This window comes from Saccoglossus kowalevskii, chromosome 16 (genome assembly GCF_978046115.1).
Source record: "Saccoglossus kowalevskii chromosome 16, keSacKowa6.1, whole genome shotgun sequence".
Taxonomy (NCBI): domain Eukaryota; kingdom Metazoa; phylum Hemichordata; class Enteropneusta; family Harrimaniidae; genus Saccoglossus; species Saccoglossus kowalevskii.
Window position 1 is genome coordinate 10,407,315 of NC_140656.1, and position 16,612 is coordinate 10,423,926.

General features: G+C 37.5%; 1 protein-coding gene across 3 annotated transcripts in view; it reads right to left on the minus strand.

Annotated features, from left to right (window-relative positions):
* LOC100366857 (rasGAP-activating-like protein 1) overlaps positions 1–16,612 on the minus strand; it is an 82,541-nt gene that overhangs the window by 46,130 nt on the left and 19,799 nt on the right. For all 3 annotated transcript variants that reach the window (XR_014926610.1, XM_085491018.1, XM_085491017.1), the window contains exons 5-7: positions 11,514–11,646; positions 7,026–7,107; positions 5,940–6,172 (exon numbers count right to left, since the gene is read on the minus strand). Coding sequence is in view for 2 of the 3 variants with exons in the window: in XM_085491018.1 (XP_085347144.1) it covers positions 5,940–6,172; positions 7,026–7,107; positions 11,514–11,646 (448 nt within the window). In the remaining variant the exon portion in view is untranslated. The remainder of the gene's footprint in view (positions 1–5,939; positions 6,173–7,025; positions 7,108–11,513; positions 11,647–16,612) is intronic.

Here is a 16,612-nt window from a genome sequence, read left to right on the forward strand (position 1 = left end):
ATAGTGTAGTGCACAGTTCTGACGATAGTATAGTGCGCAGTTCTGACGATAGTGTAGTGCGCAGTTCTGACGATAGTGTAGTGCGCAGTTCTGACGATAGTGTAGTGCACAGTTCTGATGATAGTGTAGTGCGCAGTTCTGACAACAGTGTAGTGCACAGTTCTGACGATAGTATAGTGCGCAGTTCTGACGATAGTGTAGTGCGCAGATCTGATGATAGTGTAGTGCACAGTTCTGATGATAGTGTAGTGCACAGTTCTGACGATAGTGTAGTGTGCAGTTATGACGATAGTATGGTGCACATTTCTGACGATAGTGTAGTGTGCAGTTCTGACAATAGTGTAATGCACAGTTCTGACGATAGTATAGTGCGCAGTTCTGACGATAGTGTAGTGCGCAGTTCTGACGATAGTGTAGTGCGCAGTTCTGATGATAGTGTAGTGCGCAGTTCTGACGATAGTGTAGTGCGCAGTTCTGACAATAGTGTAGTGCACAGTTCTGACGATAGTATAGTGCGCAGTTCTGACGATAGTGTAGTGCACGGTTCTGATGATAGTGTAGTGCGCAGTTCTGACGATAGTGTAGTGCACGGTTCTGACAATAGTATAGTGCACAGTTCTGACGATAGTGTAATGCACAGTTCTGACAATAGTATAGTGCACAGTTCTGACGATAGTGTAATGCACAGTTCTGACGATAGTGTAGTGTGCAGTTCTGACAATAGTGTAGTGCACAGTTCTGATGATAGTGTAGTGCACAGTTCTGACGATAGTGTAGTGCGCAGTTCTGACGATAGTGAAGTGCACAGTTCTGACGATGGTGTAGTGCACAGTTCTGACGATAGTGTAGTGCACAGTTCTGACGATAGTGTAGTGCACGGTTCTGACGATAGTATAGTGCACAGTTCTGACGATAGTGTAGTGCACAGTTCTGACGATAGTGTAATGCACAGTTCTGACGATGGTGCAGTGTGCAGTTCTGACAATAGTAGTTCTGACGATAGTGTAGTGCGCAGTTCTGACGATAGTGTAGTGCACAGTTCTGATGATAGTGTAGTGCGCAGTTCTGACAACAGTGTAGTGCACAGTTCTGATGATAGTATAGTGCGCAGTTCTGACGATAGTGTAGTGCGCAGATCTGATGATAGTGTAGTGCACAGTTCTGATGATAGTGTAGTGCACAGTTCTGACGATAGTGTAGTGCACAGTTCTGACGATAGTGTGGTGCGCAGTTCTGACGATAGTGTCGTGCACAGTTCTGACAATAGTGTAGTGTGCAGTTATGACGATAGTATGGTGCACAGTTCTGACGATATTGTAGTGTGCAGTTCTGACAATAGTATAGTGCACAGTTCTGACGATAGTGTAGTGCACAGTTCTGACGATAGTGTAATGCGCAGTTCTGACGATAGTGTAATGCACAGTTCTGACAATAGTGTAGTGCGCAGTTCTGACGATAGTGTAGTGCACAGTTCTGACGATAGTGTAGTGCACGGTTCTGACAATAGTATAGTGCACAGTTCTGACGATAGTGTAATGCACAGTTCTGACGATAGTGTAGTGTGCAGTTCTGACAATAGTGTAGTGCACAGTTCTGATGATAGTGTAGTGCACAGTTCTGACGATAGTGTAGTGCGCAGTTCTGACAATAGTGTAGTGCGCAGTTCTGACGATAGTGTAGTGCACGGTTCTGACAATAGTGTAATGCACAGTTCTGACGATAGTGTAGTGCACAGTTCTGACGATAGTGTAGTGCGCAGTTCTGACAATAGTGTAGTGCACAGTTCTGACGATAGTATAGTGCGCAGTTCTGACGATAGTGTAGTGCGCAGTTCTGACGATAGTGTAGTGCGCAGTTCTGACGATAGTGTAGTGCACAGTTCTGATGATAGTGTAGTGCGCAGTTCTGACAACAGTGTAGTGCACAGTTCTGACGATAGTATAGTGCGCAGTTCTGACGATAGTGTAGTGCGCAGATCTGATGATAGTGTAGTGCACAGTTCTGATGATAGTGTAGTGCACAGTTCTGACGATAGTGTAGTGCACAGTTCTGACGATAGTGTGGTGCGCAGTTCTGACGATAGTGTCGTGCACAGTTCTGACAATAGTGTAGTGTGCAGTTATGACGATAGTATGGTGCACAGTTCTGACGATAGTGTAGTGTGCAGTTCTGACAATAGTGTAATGCACAGTTCTGACGATAGTATAATGCGCAGTTCTGACGATAGTGTAGTGCGCAGTTCTGACGATAGTGTAGTGCGCAGTTCTGATGATAGTGTAGTGCGCAGTTCTGATGATAGTGTAGTGCTCAGTTCTGATGATAGTGTAGTGCGCAGTTCTGACAATAGTGTAGTGCACAGTTCTGACGATAGTATAGTGCGCAGTTCTGACGATAGTGTAGTGCACGGTTCTGACGATAGTGTAGTGCGCAGTTCTGACGATAGTGTAGTGCACGGTTCTGACAATAGTATAGTGCACAGTTCTGACGATAGTGTAATGCACAGTTCTGACGATAGTGTAGTGTGCAGTTCTGACAATAGTGTAGTGCACAGTTCTGATGATAGTGTAGTGCACAGTTCTGACCATAGTGTAGTGCGCAGTTCTGACAATAGTGTAGTGCGCAGTTCTGACGATAGTGTAGTGCACGGTTCTGACAATAGTGTAATGCACAGTTCTGACGATAGTGTAATGCACAGTTCTGACGATAGTGTAGTGTGCAGTTCTGATGATAGTGTAGTGCGCAGTTCTGACAACAGTGTAGTGCACAGTTCTGACGATAGTATAGTGCGCAGTTCTGACGATAGTGTAGTGCGCAGATCTGATGATAGTGTAGTGCACAGTTCTGATGATAGTGTAGTGCACAGTTCTGACGATAGTGTAGTGCACAGTTCTGACGATAGTGTGGTGCGCAGTTCTGGCGATAGTGTCGTGCACAGTTCTGACAATAGTGTAGTGTGCAGTTATGACGATAGTATGGTGCACAGTTCTGACGATATTGTAGTGTGCAGTTCTGACAATAGTATAGTGCACAGTTCTGACGATAGTGTAGTGCACAGTTCTGACGATAGTGTAATGCGCAGTTCTGACGATAGTGTAATGCACAGTTCTGACGATAGTGTAGTGCACGGTTCTGACAATAGTATAGTGCACAGTTCTGACGATAGTGTAATGCACAGTTCTGACGATAGTGTAGTGTGCAGTTCTGACAATAGTGTAGTGCACAGTTCTGATGATAGTGTAGTGCACAGTTCTGACGATAGTGTAGTGCGCAGTTCTGACAATAGTGTAGTGCGCAGTTCTGACGATAGTGTAGTGCACGGTTCTGACAATAGTGTAATGCACAGTTCTGACGATAGTATAGTGCGCAGTTCTGACGATAGTGTAGTGCGCAGTTCTGACGATAGTGTAGTGCGCAGTTCTGACGATAGTGTAGTGCACAGTTCTGATGATAGTGTAGTGCGCAGTTCTGACAACAGTGTAGTGCACAGTTCTGACGATAGTATAGTGCGCAGTTCTGACGATAGTGTAGTGCGCAGATCTGATGATAGTGTAGTGCACAGTTCTGATGATAGTGTAGTGCACAGTTCTGACGATAGTGTAGTGCACAGTTCTGACGATAGTGTGGTGCGCAGTTCTGACGATAGTGTCGTGCACAGTTCTGACAATAGTGTAGTGTGCAGTTATGACGATAGTATGGTGCACAGTTCTGACGATAGTGTAGTGTGCAGTTCTGACAATAGTGTAATGCACAGTTCTGACGATAGTATAATGCGCAGTTCTGACGATAGTGTAGTGCGCAGTTCTGACGATAGTGTAGTGCGCAGTTCTGATGATAGTGTAGTGCGCAGTTCTGATGATAGTGTAGTGCTCAGTTCTGATGATAGTGTAGTGCGCAGTTCTGACAATAGTGTAGTGCACAGTTCTGACGATAGTATAGTGCGCAGTTCTGACGATAGTGTAGTGCACGGTTCTGACGATAGTGTAGTGCGCAGTTCTGACGATAGTGTAGTGCACGGTTCTGACAATAGTATAGTGCACAGTTCTGACGATAGTGTAATGCACAGTTCTGACGATAGTGTAGTGTGCAGTTCTGACAATAGTGTAGTGCACAGTTCTGATGATAGTGTAGTGCACAGTTCTGACCATAGTGTAGTGCGCAGTTCTGACAATAGTGTAGTGCGCAGTTCTGACGATAGTGTAGTGCACGGTTCTGACAATAGTGTAATGCACAGTTCTGACGATAGTGTAATGCACAGTTCTGACGATAGTGTAGTGTGCAGTTCTGATGATAGTGTAGTGCACAGTTCTGATGATAGTGTAGTGCGCAGTTCTGACAACAGTGTAGTGCACAGTTCTGATGATAGTATAGTGCGCAGTTCTGACAATAGTGTAGTGCACAGTTCTGATGATAGTGTAGTGCACAGTTCTGACGATAGTGTAGTGCACAGTTCTGACGATAGTGTAGTGCACAGTTCTGACGATAGTATGGTGCACAGTTCTGACGGTAGTGTAGTGTGCAGTTCTGACGATAGTGTAGTGCACAGTTCTGACGATGGTGTAGTGCACAGTTCTGACAATAGTGTAGTGCACAGTTCTGACGATAGTGTAGTGCACAGTTCTGACGATAGTGTAGTGCACAGTTCTGACAATAGTGTAGTGCACAGTTCTGACGATAGTATGGTGCACAGTTCTGACGGTAGTGTAGTGCACAGTTCTGACGATAGTATGGTGCACAGTTCTGACGATAGTGTAGTGCACAGTTCTGACGATAGTGTAGTGCACAGTTCTGACGATAGTGTAGTGCACAGTTCTGACAATAGTGTAGTGCACAGTTCTGACGATAGTATGGTGCACAGTTCTGACGGTAGTGTAGTGTGCAGTTCTGACGATAGTGTAGTGCACAGTTCTGACGATGGTGTAGTGCACAGTTCTGACGATAGTGTAGTGCACAGTTCTGACGATAGTGTAGTGCACAGTTCTGACGATAGTGTAGTGCACAGTTCTGATGATAGTGTAGTGCACAGTTCTGACGATAGTGTAGGGTGCAGTTCTGACGATGGTGTAGTGCACAGTTCTGACGATAGTGTAGTGCACACCATTGAGAAGAATCTATGGATATCAATTTTGCACGGGGAAATGTACTAGTATTTCCCAATCTTTGTAGAATGTATGTATTACACTCTCATGAATATTCATTAGCAAGTTTGCATTATTAATTTTTCTGTAATATCAAGTTGAATATACAGACAATGGTTTGCTGCTATTACATTACACCCAACATATTTTGAAAATGCATGTTTTTACGTAACGATTTTGAAGAATGCCCCAAGTTAGAATTCTAATATGTCATTCTGAATACACTATGAAGTTTTTATGAGGATACCGCAAAGTATGCACAAAGACAGTACAACAAGAGTATCGACCAACACTATTTTGTACAAAGCTCATATTTACTGATTATTAATGAATTAAACTTCAAGATACAGCATCACAATTAATTTTGGAAATTAGTTTAATTTAATTTTGGGCAATTTCCAACACTGATTATGATGATATTAGCAATTGAAAATTACTTTATATAGTCCATTTTTATAACATAACATAACATTGACCAATATGTTGTACTTTTTTTTAATGGGCAATATATTGCTATAGATTTTCCAATATTAATCTGGATTAAAAATACTGTAGAATACTTTTTTTTTTAGCTGGAATTAATTTTCGCTGAAAAGACTTTTTGTGTATTTTGTATTGAATTTATTTTCACTGATTATTGGCGGGTTGAATGTAAAATATAGTAAAAATGTTATATTTGCTGGATTTTATTTTCACTGAATCATTCTTTCAGCGAAAATAGTGAAAATTAATTTAAAACGAAAATATAAAAGCATTTTACAGTATAATGTTTTTGATTCAAAAAATATAATTATTCAAACATACCCTTCTGTTTGATCTTGCTCTTGAACTTGTCTGGTTTTCAATCGTATCCACTCATCATATGTTTTATTAGGAACTAAGTCAACTGGGTGTATTTCTAATTGTCCCATAAAGTCATTGTTTCCCAGTCTATCCCAGTCCCATATGCTCAACGAAATAACCGAGTCCTTTAGCGGTTCTGTTATTTCAAACTCAAATGATTCATACCATCTTGGAAATCTTGTTCTTCTAATAATCTGAAATAGAAATATTTTGGTAATATAGTTGAGAAATTGTGACTTTTAGAACAGTGGGATATGGGTGATTTTTTTTAGTTTCCATATTGTTCAAAACAAGGGCTCATATATTCATCTCTGTAGGTGCTTGTATGCATCGCACCTAGTATTGTGATTTTTAGAACAGTGGAATATGAATGGATTCACAGTGCATTATGGGATATACCAAAATATAACAAAACAAATTTTTTTTTTAGTCTCATATATTCATCTCTGTAGGTCCTTGTATGCATCGCACCTAGTATCTCAGACATGCATTCATTTCATGATTCAATTCAAGATGATTTATTAGTTGCAAATGTAATGCAAAAATGCATCAAAATCCAGCATTCCATTCATTTCGGAACTAGATTGCAGTCGTCATGGATGGATTTTATTCAACTTGGTAAATCTACATTAAAAATCATCATAGAAATTCGCAATGTCCGACTGGTGGCCATTTTGATTGAACATCTTTTTTTTCTGTCACAATTCTATCTGACATGTTTGGGTTTTATTACGTACAAACTTCACCCTGACAAACTACACAAACTGGACCAAATTGTTATAGTTGTGTATACATTGGATATAAAATGAAACCTCCATACATATGTGCATTTCATATTCATTATTTCGATTAACCTTTTTAACCATTGCTTAGAGGTCAAAGGTCATGAATTGAGAGGTCTAAAGTCCAGAAAAACAAGAAATATAAAAATAATTATTTATTAAATTCACAAAACAAAAACAGAGAAAATTTAATTGAAACAGACTGGTTATTTTGTGGAGCATATGTTAGTGGCATATATAATACTAATACTGGACAAATAAATACCTGTGTGGTTTTTGTTATTCCATTGAATATCAGCTTGGCAAATGGATCTGATGTCCCAGTCTTGTCCTTTGCGGCCAGATCCCTGTCAGAGGTCAAAGATGAAAATTCAATATAATTAAGTATTAAGTTGTTTGCTCTGCTGTCAGCTGATGCAGAACTTAGGGTAAATATTTGGCATCCCATTTTCATAAATAATACTTAATCTCAAAAACTATTTTTTCAAATTGTTTCCATACCTGATTTTAATTTGTTCATATCATGATGATAATTTTAATTCCTCTAATTTAAGTGTATATTTTTGTATTTTTTCATACAAAAATTACATTTTTTTTTATGTGGATGACCCTCTATTATGTGACATTGATTTGTTCATTGCATGACGACATCTGTTTTATTTTTTTATGAATACATGTAATTTAGCGATTCAGGATTATAGACAACTGCTGTTCTATTTCTTTGATATATATGTTTAGTGTATTCAGAATCTCAGATAAGACTATTAAATTTTGAATTATATAAATCCACAGATAGAACAGCAAAGCTGTCTAGACCAAGAGAACACTAGTATTTACTTAGCCGTAAATCAACAAAATTCATTTCATAATAAATATTGTAGCAAAGTCATTCAAAGACAAAAGTATGTTTTTAGCTCGTCCAAAGGACCAGTGATCATGAAGCACTGATTTTTGGTATGAAGATTCCTTATTGGTTGAAGATAGTAATTTGTTCAAGAGAAGTGGCTCCATCAACAAATTGGGTCAAAAAAGCTGAAAATTTATAATTTTGTCAATTTCTCAAAAACTGTCAGTCTAATTGACATGCTATTTAGCATGTGTGGCCTGTTGATGTAGTAGCATTATCTTCAAATTTGTATTTTAAAGCGCGGTGGTCGTCGCGCAGCGCGTGTTCGAATTTCATGTAAATAAACAAAGTACTTCACACGCGTTATATATGTCACTATGAGTCCCATATCGAACAGGATGCGGCGCGACGACTACTGCCCTTTAAATGATTTTGTATTTATTATTTTTTGATATTTTTAGCCAAAAGTGTTATTTTTGACTCCAAAACTGTCAGGCAAATTGCTTTGATATTTAGTATGTAGGGATCTGGGCATCTGGGGCAGACCTCTCTCACGGTTGTTCACGAAGTCTTCAATATTGTGCAACTTATCTTTTCTTTTATTTTTGACTCTCCATATATGGGACTTACAGAATGCATAGACCTAAGTGTAAGCAGTGACCATCAGCTTTGATTCTTAGTATGAAGGTACCCTATAGGGTAGGAATTGGAATTTCTTTATGAGATTGAAATGTTCATAGATCAGTCTATAATACTGCAAATTGGGTCAAAAAAAGCTAAAAATTGATATTTTTGTCAATTTCTCAAAAACCATCAGTCTGATTGACTTTGTATTTAGCATATAAGTACTTGTCCTCTGTGTTGCCTGTTGATATGGTAGCATTATCTTCAATTTTCTATTTTTAGTGAATTTTTTATTATTTTTTTGTCCAAGTCATGATTTTTGAGAAATTTCTTTCCAATCTTCACTCAGATTGCTTTGATGTTGACCATAAAGTCACCTGATATAACCATCTCTGTGATTTTGTCATATGGTGAAGTTATCTTTAATTTTGTATTCTTAGTGATTTTTTTAGATGCTATTTGTTGAATTTTTTGGCAGAAATGCTATTTTCAAGAATCTTTTCAAACTGCTAGATTGTTAGTTTTTAAGTTTTTATTTCAGGTTCCTTATTGGTTGAAGATGGTAATTTGTTCAAGAGGTGTTGATTGACTAATAAATCTGCAAATTGAGTCAGAAATGCCAAAACATCTCAATTTTTGTAATTTTATGTCAGATTGACTTCATATTTAGCATGCAGGAACATGGACTGTGTCTTGTCAATGTTGTGGTTTTATTTTCAATTTTTTGTTGTTATTGATTTATTTTGTTCTATGTATTTTTTGTCCAAAACAAAACTTTTGAACTAAATTATATATGGCAGGGATATATCTGGGCTGGTTCTCTGTTCTCAGAATGTACATGAACATGGAGTACACAATTTATACAGTGATCACCCACATACAGCATTGCTTAACTATACATTGCATGCTCAAAGCAATATCAATGTCACTGTGTTGTGAAATTGTCTAATTTCAGCTACAAAATTTAACACATACAGATTAATCTTGGCCTTGACACACTTGAGCAAGTATTGTAAATTATACTTCTAATTCGTTACTTGGCTAATGTTATAATTACCGACGAGCATCAGACCCACGGGCCTATTTTTTCTTCATTGTCTCCTGGATTCGCAAGTACTAACTTACAAACATGTATAGTACATTTTGCCTCAGAAATGATATACCAGGTTTACAGTTGAATCAAAGTACCGGTATGTATATATTATATATATAAAGGCAGAATTTGATATGTTGAAAAAACCTGTCAACAAGCAAGCTCCTCTCTGATTGGTATGACTGTTAGGTGTTAGGGTTGGGTAGCACATCCTTGTGGGTATAGCTTCGTATTACCTCCAAGTTTGGGACTAAATGACTACAATAAATTGGGAAATTGGGAAGATACACAAAAGCAAACAGTTATTTTGATGTAACCACTAGGTGCCAAAATCTGTAAATTATTGAATCACATATTTTACGATTGGGAGGAGACATCATCAACAGGTGGTTGTTCTAGACAACACCCCTGTGTAATAATGTTACAGTCCTATTTAATGTTTACAAGATTTAGAATTGTCAAATTATTTGTAATAAACACACTGGTTTACGCATGTTAATTTGTGTTCCACATAAAAACACTTTACATGTAGCACATGGCAACAACACTAGCTTATAGTATCTATGCAGAAAAGTTTCAGAGTCTCCCTTGAGGTGTTGCCATGGCAAAATGTGGCTAATTATATGCCCAGTGAAAGAGAAAAAAGTATTGAATCATGTAACAAACACGTCATCTGTCGCATCAAAGAAATCCCTATCCCTTCAGGAGGAACAGGAAATTGTATTTTCATGCAGACGCATTAGCCCTATTTTGGTTTTAGTTTCTTTTGTTCTCGAAATGTAACGAAATATCATACAGCTCACCTCAGCTTTCTAATCTATAGGAAACAAAATATACATAACTTGAGACAGCTATGGTTTGTAGCATATATCAAATATAATTGTCTACTTCCTGTTCCTGACGACTTTGATCCCGATGATTTTTGTTCTTACGGATATCATTACCATTATGTTGAGTGCTTCCTGTCGTTGTAAAAGCCCGGTAATGACGAGCATACTTTCTCATTTTGTAGTTATCAAATAATCTGTTTCTAAACTTGAGATTTAGTTAAGCTCATCTACAGCGACATAGCATCATTATCGTATCACGATAGTACAATTCAAATTTCTGTTCATATTTACGAGTGGGCTTCAAAGATGTAGTCAAGGTTGTAGAGGTTTTCAGGAAGTAAAATTCGCACTAATTATTTTCATAGAAGAATTGCTTTAAACCTTATCAAACTATGTATTTTATGAAAGCTCATAATTCACACTAATTAAAAATCAAAGGGTATTTTCGTAAGCTGTAATCAATTGTTTTTATTTTCGAAATAATGTAATTTAAATAAATAAAAAAACGTGAATTCGTAGACATGGGCAAGGTGTAAAATGTGATCACCTATTTATTAGTCCGTAATTTTGTACAAAGTTATTATTGTTTTTATTTTGAGTTATTTTATGAAATATTAAAAATTATGGACATTTTACCAGAGATAATTTCAGATTCGATAAAATTTGTCTGTTTGTTTTTTGAATATGTTGTCTCAGTCCAAAATCACGAGGCTGAGGCAAATTGTTAATGTTTAATTTTATAGCTAAATAAAAATTAGCTGTAACCTTTTCACCACCAGACTTCCTTGCCCAAATTATTCTGTACTTTTTTGTTTATATTCTTCAATATTTCTGGAAATGAAAATTTGTGTCAATTTTCAGTTTTTACTCAAAAAATTTGACCATTTTTGTCCCAATATTCTGAAGAAAAGTGCAGACTATAAACAGGACTATTTTGTGATGAAAAGAGGGAACTGGTGGTGAAAAGGTTAAATTAAGAAGAGCCAGTTTTTACTAGGTATACACTTTAAATATCTGTGAATCAGTCCATTTTGGTTTTTTCCATCACGGTCTAAATTTCTGATAGTGCATGATTTAGGATTGATGAAAAAATATTCATTGTTTTCAACATTTCATGAAACATTTAAAACTAAAGCATGACCAAGTAATGTATGACTTTGTTTTCATAGTGGTTAACCTATAGATGTCATGTTATGCATATTATTTAAGATTTTTTTTTCAAAAAACAGATTGAGACTGAACAAAAGTCCACAGATACTACAAAAACAATTAGAGATTTTTAAGCAAACTACCCAGTATATAAAAAATTTCTCTTACAGGAACATACCATTATGTTGTAGGGGTGACAGCTATACTTACCTAGCTTCTATAACTTGACATTTCACTGTATACTGATTGTTGACTTCAACTAATGTGATATTGATGTGTATTTCTCCCTGTATTTCAGTGTCTCTGTTAACTTTCTTTAATTTGAACCACTTTTCGATTCCAGCTTTCAAAAAATAAAACAAAGATCGTTAAGTTTTTTCTTTTCAACTGCAAGCTGCATTGAACAATGATAAGAATAACAAATTAGATTTTTTAAATTGATCGCAATCTGAGTATATCCAGACATTTTCAACTCATACTTTCTAACCACCTCTTATATTAGCATATAATTTTCATGATGACAATGAATATTTTATCATTAATAATTGTTGCATGCAGTTTCTGGCAAGCGAATGCAGATGAGTAGTTTATTGATTACTTAAAATACAACTGACGTAACCATAGAACATTGAAGCACGTGAACTGCGTCAGCCGGTTATTAGTTCACACACGATTTGTGTGTCGCCGCTGATCAAAATGACTCGAAACAGTCCGTTGCCAGAAAACAATTGCTTTATCACTGAAGAACATTCCGATGCTTTCATGAATGTGCTCAATTTGTGAAACAACCAAACAAAATAAATGGCCGCCACTCAGCCATTATTTGATCAGATCATTAAGCAAACAGATTGTTTACAACATTTGTTGTCTTTGTGAATGATATTGGTCAATGTATGGAGGAGAAATTATTTCAAGATTCAGATGGTGATCAACTCTATGATTTTTTGCTATTTTTTTGTTACTTCCTTCATGAAAAAGAGACAAATGAGCTAAAAGTATGTATGCTTTTATGGCTGGCATGCAGAGCTGTTATTTAATACATTGATTTAGTGATACATTCATATGTAAGAAGATAAGTTGTTCTCTTTTTGGTATGTTTGAATGTATTTAAATTGCTATATTGAAATTACTACTGTATTTTCTCTATTTGAATCATACCCCAAATAACAGTATTTCTTTTATTAGAATTAAGAACACTTCAAACAGAGGTCCATGTACCATATTTTTGTTTTTAGAATTGCAAGCACCGCCAAGTTAGAAAAATTTTAAAATTACAAATTGTTCTGTGGGTGACAAAATCTTGAACAATTTATAAATTTCGTGCAAGTGACAAAAATGCTCAAAGGGATAAGCTTTTCAACAAACACACCATCACGTACAAACATCGGGAATCAAAATAAAGTGAGATGAAAACATGTACCACAGATAATATTCATTCAAGTATTTGATATACTCTAGATATTATCTTCGACTTAACAGTAATTTTATATGTGCATCGCATGAAATACATGAATGTTAAGTATCAGCATGGTTCAGTGTCGTCAATGATTAAAATTGGTGGATTTCCCTTATTGCCATGGGGATCAACAGAAAAAAAATCACCACATGTGTTCATTCATTATTATACTATCATTTTGTACTTGTTCTTTACAAATCACCAAAAATGGTGATATAATAATGTTATACAGTTGATAGATGTATCTAAAATTACACGTTTTTTTTTTTCAATTGTTGCTTTTGAGATTAGATAATATTCTTTTGCATCAATGGTTTAAAAAGGCAACAAAATATCATAATTGAAGGCATGTGTTTTATCATGTGGGTGCTTTTATTGACAAAACAGACTTTTGAGCCTGCTGAGTAGCATCATTTGCTGCTATAACAACAAGCTATGTAACCCAGAATTTTTATAGATAACTTAAAAAGCAGATCGTTTATGGACCTAACTGAAATATTTGTAATAATGCTCTAATCTACCATGCTAATCTGTCACTGTAATCCACTGATGGATTACACATCTGTACCTCCTGCTGAATTCCACTATATGATAGATTAAAATAACATGTTTTGTCACTGGTGTATTATGCTAACTTCTGCCTCACTAATCCACCATGATGGATTATGCTAATTTCTACATTTCACTGTAATCCATCATGAAAGATTATAATAATCTATACCTCTCACTAATCTACCATGATGGAATATGCTAATCTGTATTTCACCATGTTGAATTATGCTAATTCATACCTCACACTAATCCACCATGAAGTATTATACTAATCTCTTTGTTCCACTTTAATCCACTATGATGGATTATGCTAATTTCTATCTCTCACTGTAATCCACCATGTTGGATTTTGCTAATTCATACCTTGCACTAATCCACCATGAAGTATTATACTAATATCTTTGTTCCACTTTAATCCACTATGATGGATTATGTTAATTTCTATCTCTCACTGTAATCCACCATGGTGGTCTATACTAATTCATACCTTGCACTATTTCACTATCATGGATTATGTTAATTCATACTTTCCTCTTTAATCCACCTAAGCTAGCAACCAAAATACACAGAATTAAATAAAAAATAACATTCAAGGAATATATTTTAAATTAGTTGAATAAACATAATCTAACTCTTAGCTCTAGTACTTCCACCTTTTGTAAATTTATATGTCTGTGTGTTCTTTATACCAAGGGTGACTTAAATCCTGAGGGATGAAAAATGGATCAATAATGGAATTTATCGGCAATTTTGGATGAAATTCAGAATACGTATTATAGATTGAAATTTCACTCAAAATTAATTGGGCTATTTCTATTTTTCCATTTTCAGTTTTTATATAATATATGACATCAATGAAAATATAATTTGTGGTTTCAATGAATATTAATAGCAGATGCAGATAACCCATGGATTATTTACTGCATGATGACATCAGTGATTGGTGGGAAGCTAATACACGTGGGTCAATGTCAATGAGAGTTTAAAGTTATCTGGTCGGCATGCTACTGTGCGTGCGTCAATTACACAATGGGACGGCAGATTTGATGAACAATGAATGAGGCGAGTAGAGTAGCAACTCATCATAAAACTGATGACTGGATGTATAACAATGTCTGCCTATTTTCTTCTCACTATGATCCATGAACAGTTGCTTAGCAACTATGGAACACAAAATTTTCATCTATTAATTACGTTTTACCATTGAAACCTAAACCAGTTTTACATTATTTATTACTTTTCAGCTCAGAAGTATTTCTTCACACTTCAGTGATTTCAAGATGAATTGGTTGTCATAGAAACCATACAAGTTGAACCACTTTTACAACTTTGTAAGTCAGAACCACTGCAGATTAAAAAGCAAAATATTGTTTAAGCAAAAAAAAAAACAATTAGGGCAATTTGAATTTGTAAATTATTTCAATATTTGTTAACAAAGCAAAGAATGAACATTCTGTATAATAATTTTAATATGTTTAATAATCTTGCATAATTTATGTGCTCCCAGTAATTTTGAAATTTGAAATGTTTTTTTTAGTGGCCAATAACTAAAATTTAGCCATAAATTAATAAATAAATATTATTTGTATTTGTTGTATGCAGATCTATCAAGTTTATAATATAAACCACTACTGGTCACATGCAAACCACCACTGGTCACATGCAAACCACCACTGGTTACATGCAAACCACCACTGGTCACATGCAAACCACCACTGGTCACATGCAAACCACCACTGGTCACATGCAAACCACCACTGGTCGCATGCAAACCACCACTGGTCGCATGCAAACCACCACTGGTCACATGCACCACCACTGGTTACATGCAAACCACCACTGGTTACATGCAAACCACCACTGGTCACATGCACCACCACTGGTCACATGCAAATCACCACTGGTCACATATAAACCACCACTGGTCACATGCAAACCACCAATGGTCACATGCAAACCACCACTGGTCACATGCAAACCTCCAATTGTCACATGCAAACCACCACTGATCACATGCAAACCACCACAGGTTACATGTAAACCACTACTGGTCACATGCAAACCACCACTGGTCACAAGCAAGCCACCACTGGTCACATGCAAACCACCACTGGTCACATGCAAACCACCACTGGTCGCATGCAAACCACCACTGGTCGCATGCAAACCACCACTGGTCGCATGCAAACCACCACTGGTCACATGCACCACCACTGGTTACATGCAAACCACCACTGGTCACATGCAAACCACCACTGGTCGCATGCAAACCACCACTGGTTACATGCAAACCACCACTGGTCACATGCACCACCACTGGTCACATGCAAATCACCACTGGTCACATATAAACCACCACTGGTCACATGCAAACCACCACTGGTCACATGCAAACCACCACTGGTCACATGCAAACCACCACTGATCACATGCAAACCACCACAAGGTCACATGTAAACCACTACTGGTCACATGCAAACCACCACTGGTCACATGCAAACCACCACTGGTTACATGCACCACCACTGGTCACATGCAAACCACCACAAGGTTACATGTAAACCACTACTGGTCACATGCAAACCACCACTGGTCACAAGCAAGCCACCACTGGTCACATGCAAACCACCACTGGTCACATGCAAACCACCATTGGTCACATGCAAACCACCACTGGTCACATGCAAACCACCACTGGTCACATGCAAACCTCCAATTGTCACATACAAACCACCACTGGTCACATGCAAACCACCACTGGTCACATGCAAACCACCACTGGTCACATGCAAACCACCATTGGTCACATGCAAACCACCACTGGTCACATGCAAACCACCACTGGTCACATGCAAACCTCCAATTGTCACATGCAGACCACCACTGGTCACATGCAAACCTCCAATTGTCACATACAAACCACCACTGGTCACATGCAAACCACCACTGGTCACATGCAAACCACCACTGGTCACATGCAAACCACCACTGGTCACATGCAAACCACCACTGGTCACATGCAAACCTCCAATTGTCACATACAAACCACCACTGGTCACATGCAAACCACTACTGGTCACATGCAAACCACCAGTGGTCACATGCAAACCACTACTGGTCACATGCAAACCACCACTGGTCATATACAAACCTCCAATGGTCACATGCAAACCACCACTGGTCACATGCAAACCACCATTGGTCACATGCAAACCCCCATTGGTCACATGCAAACCCCCACTGGTCACATGCAAACCACCACTGGTCACATGCAAACCACCACTGGTTACATGCACCACCA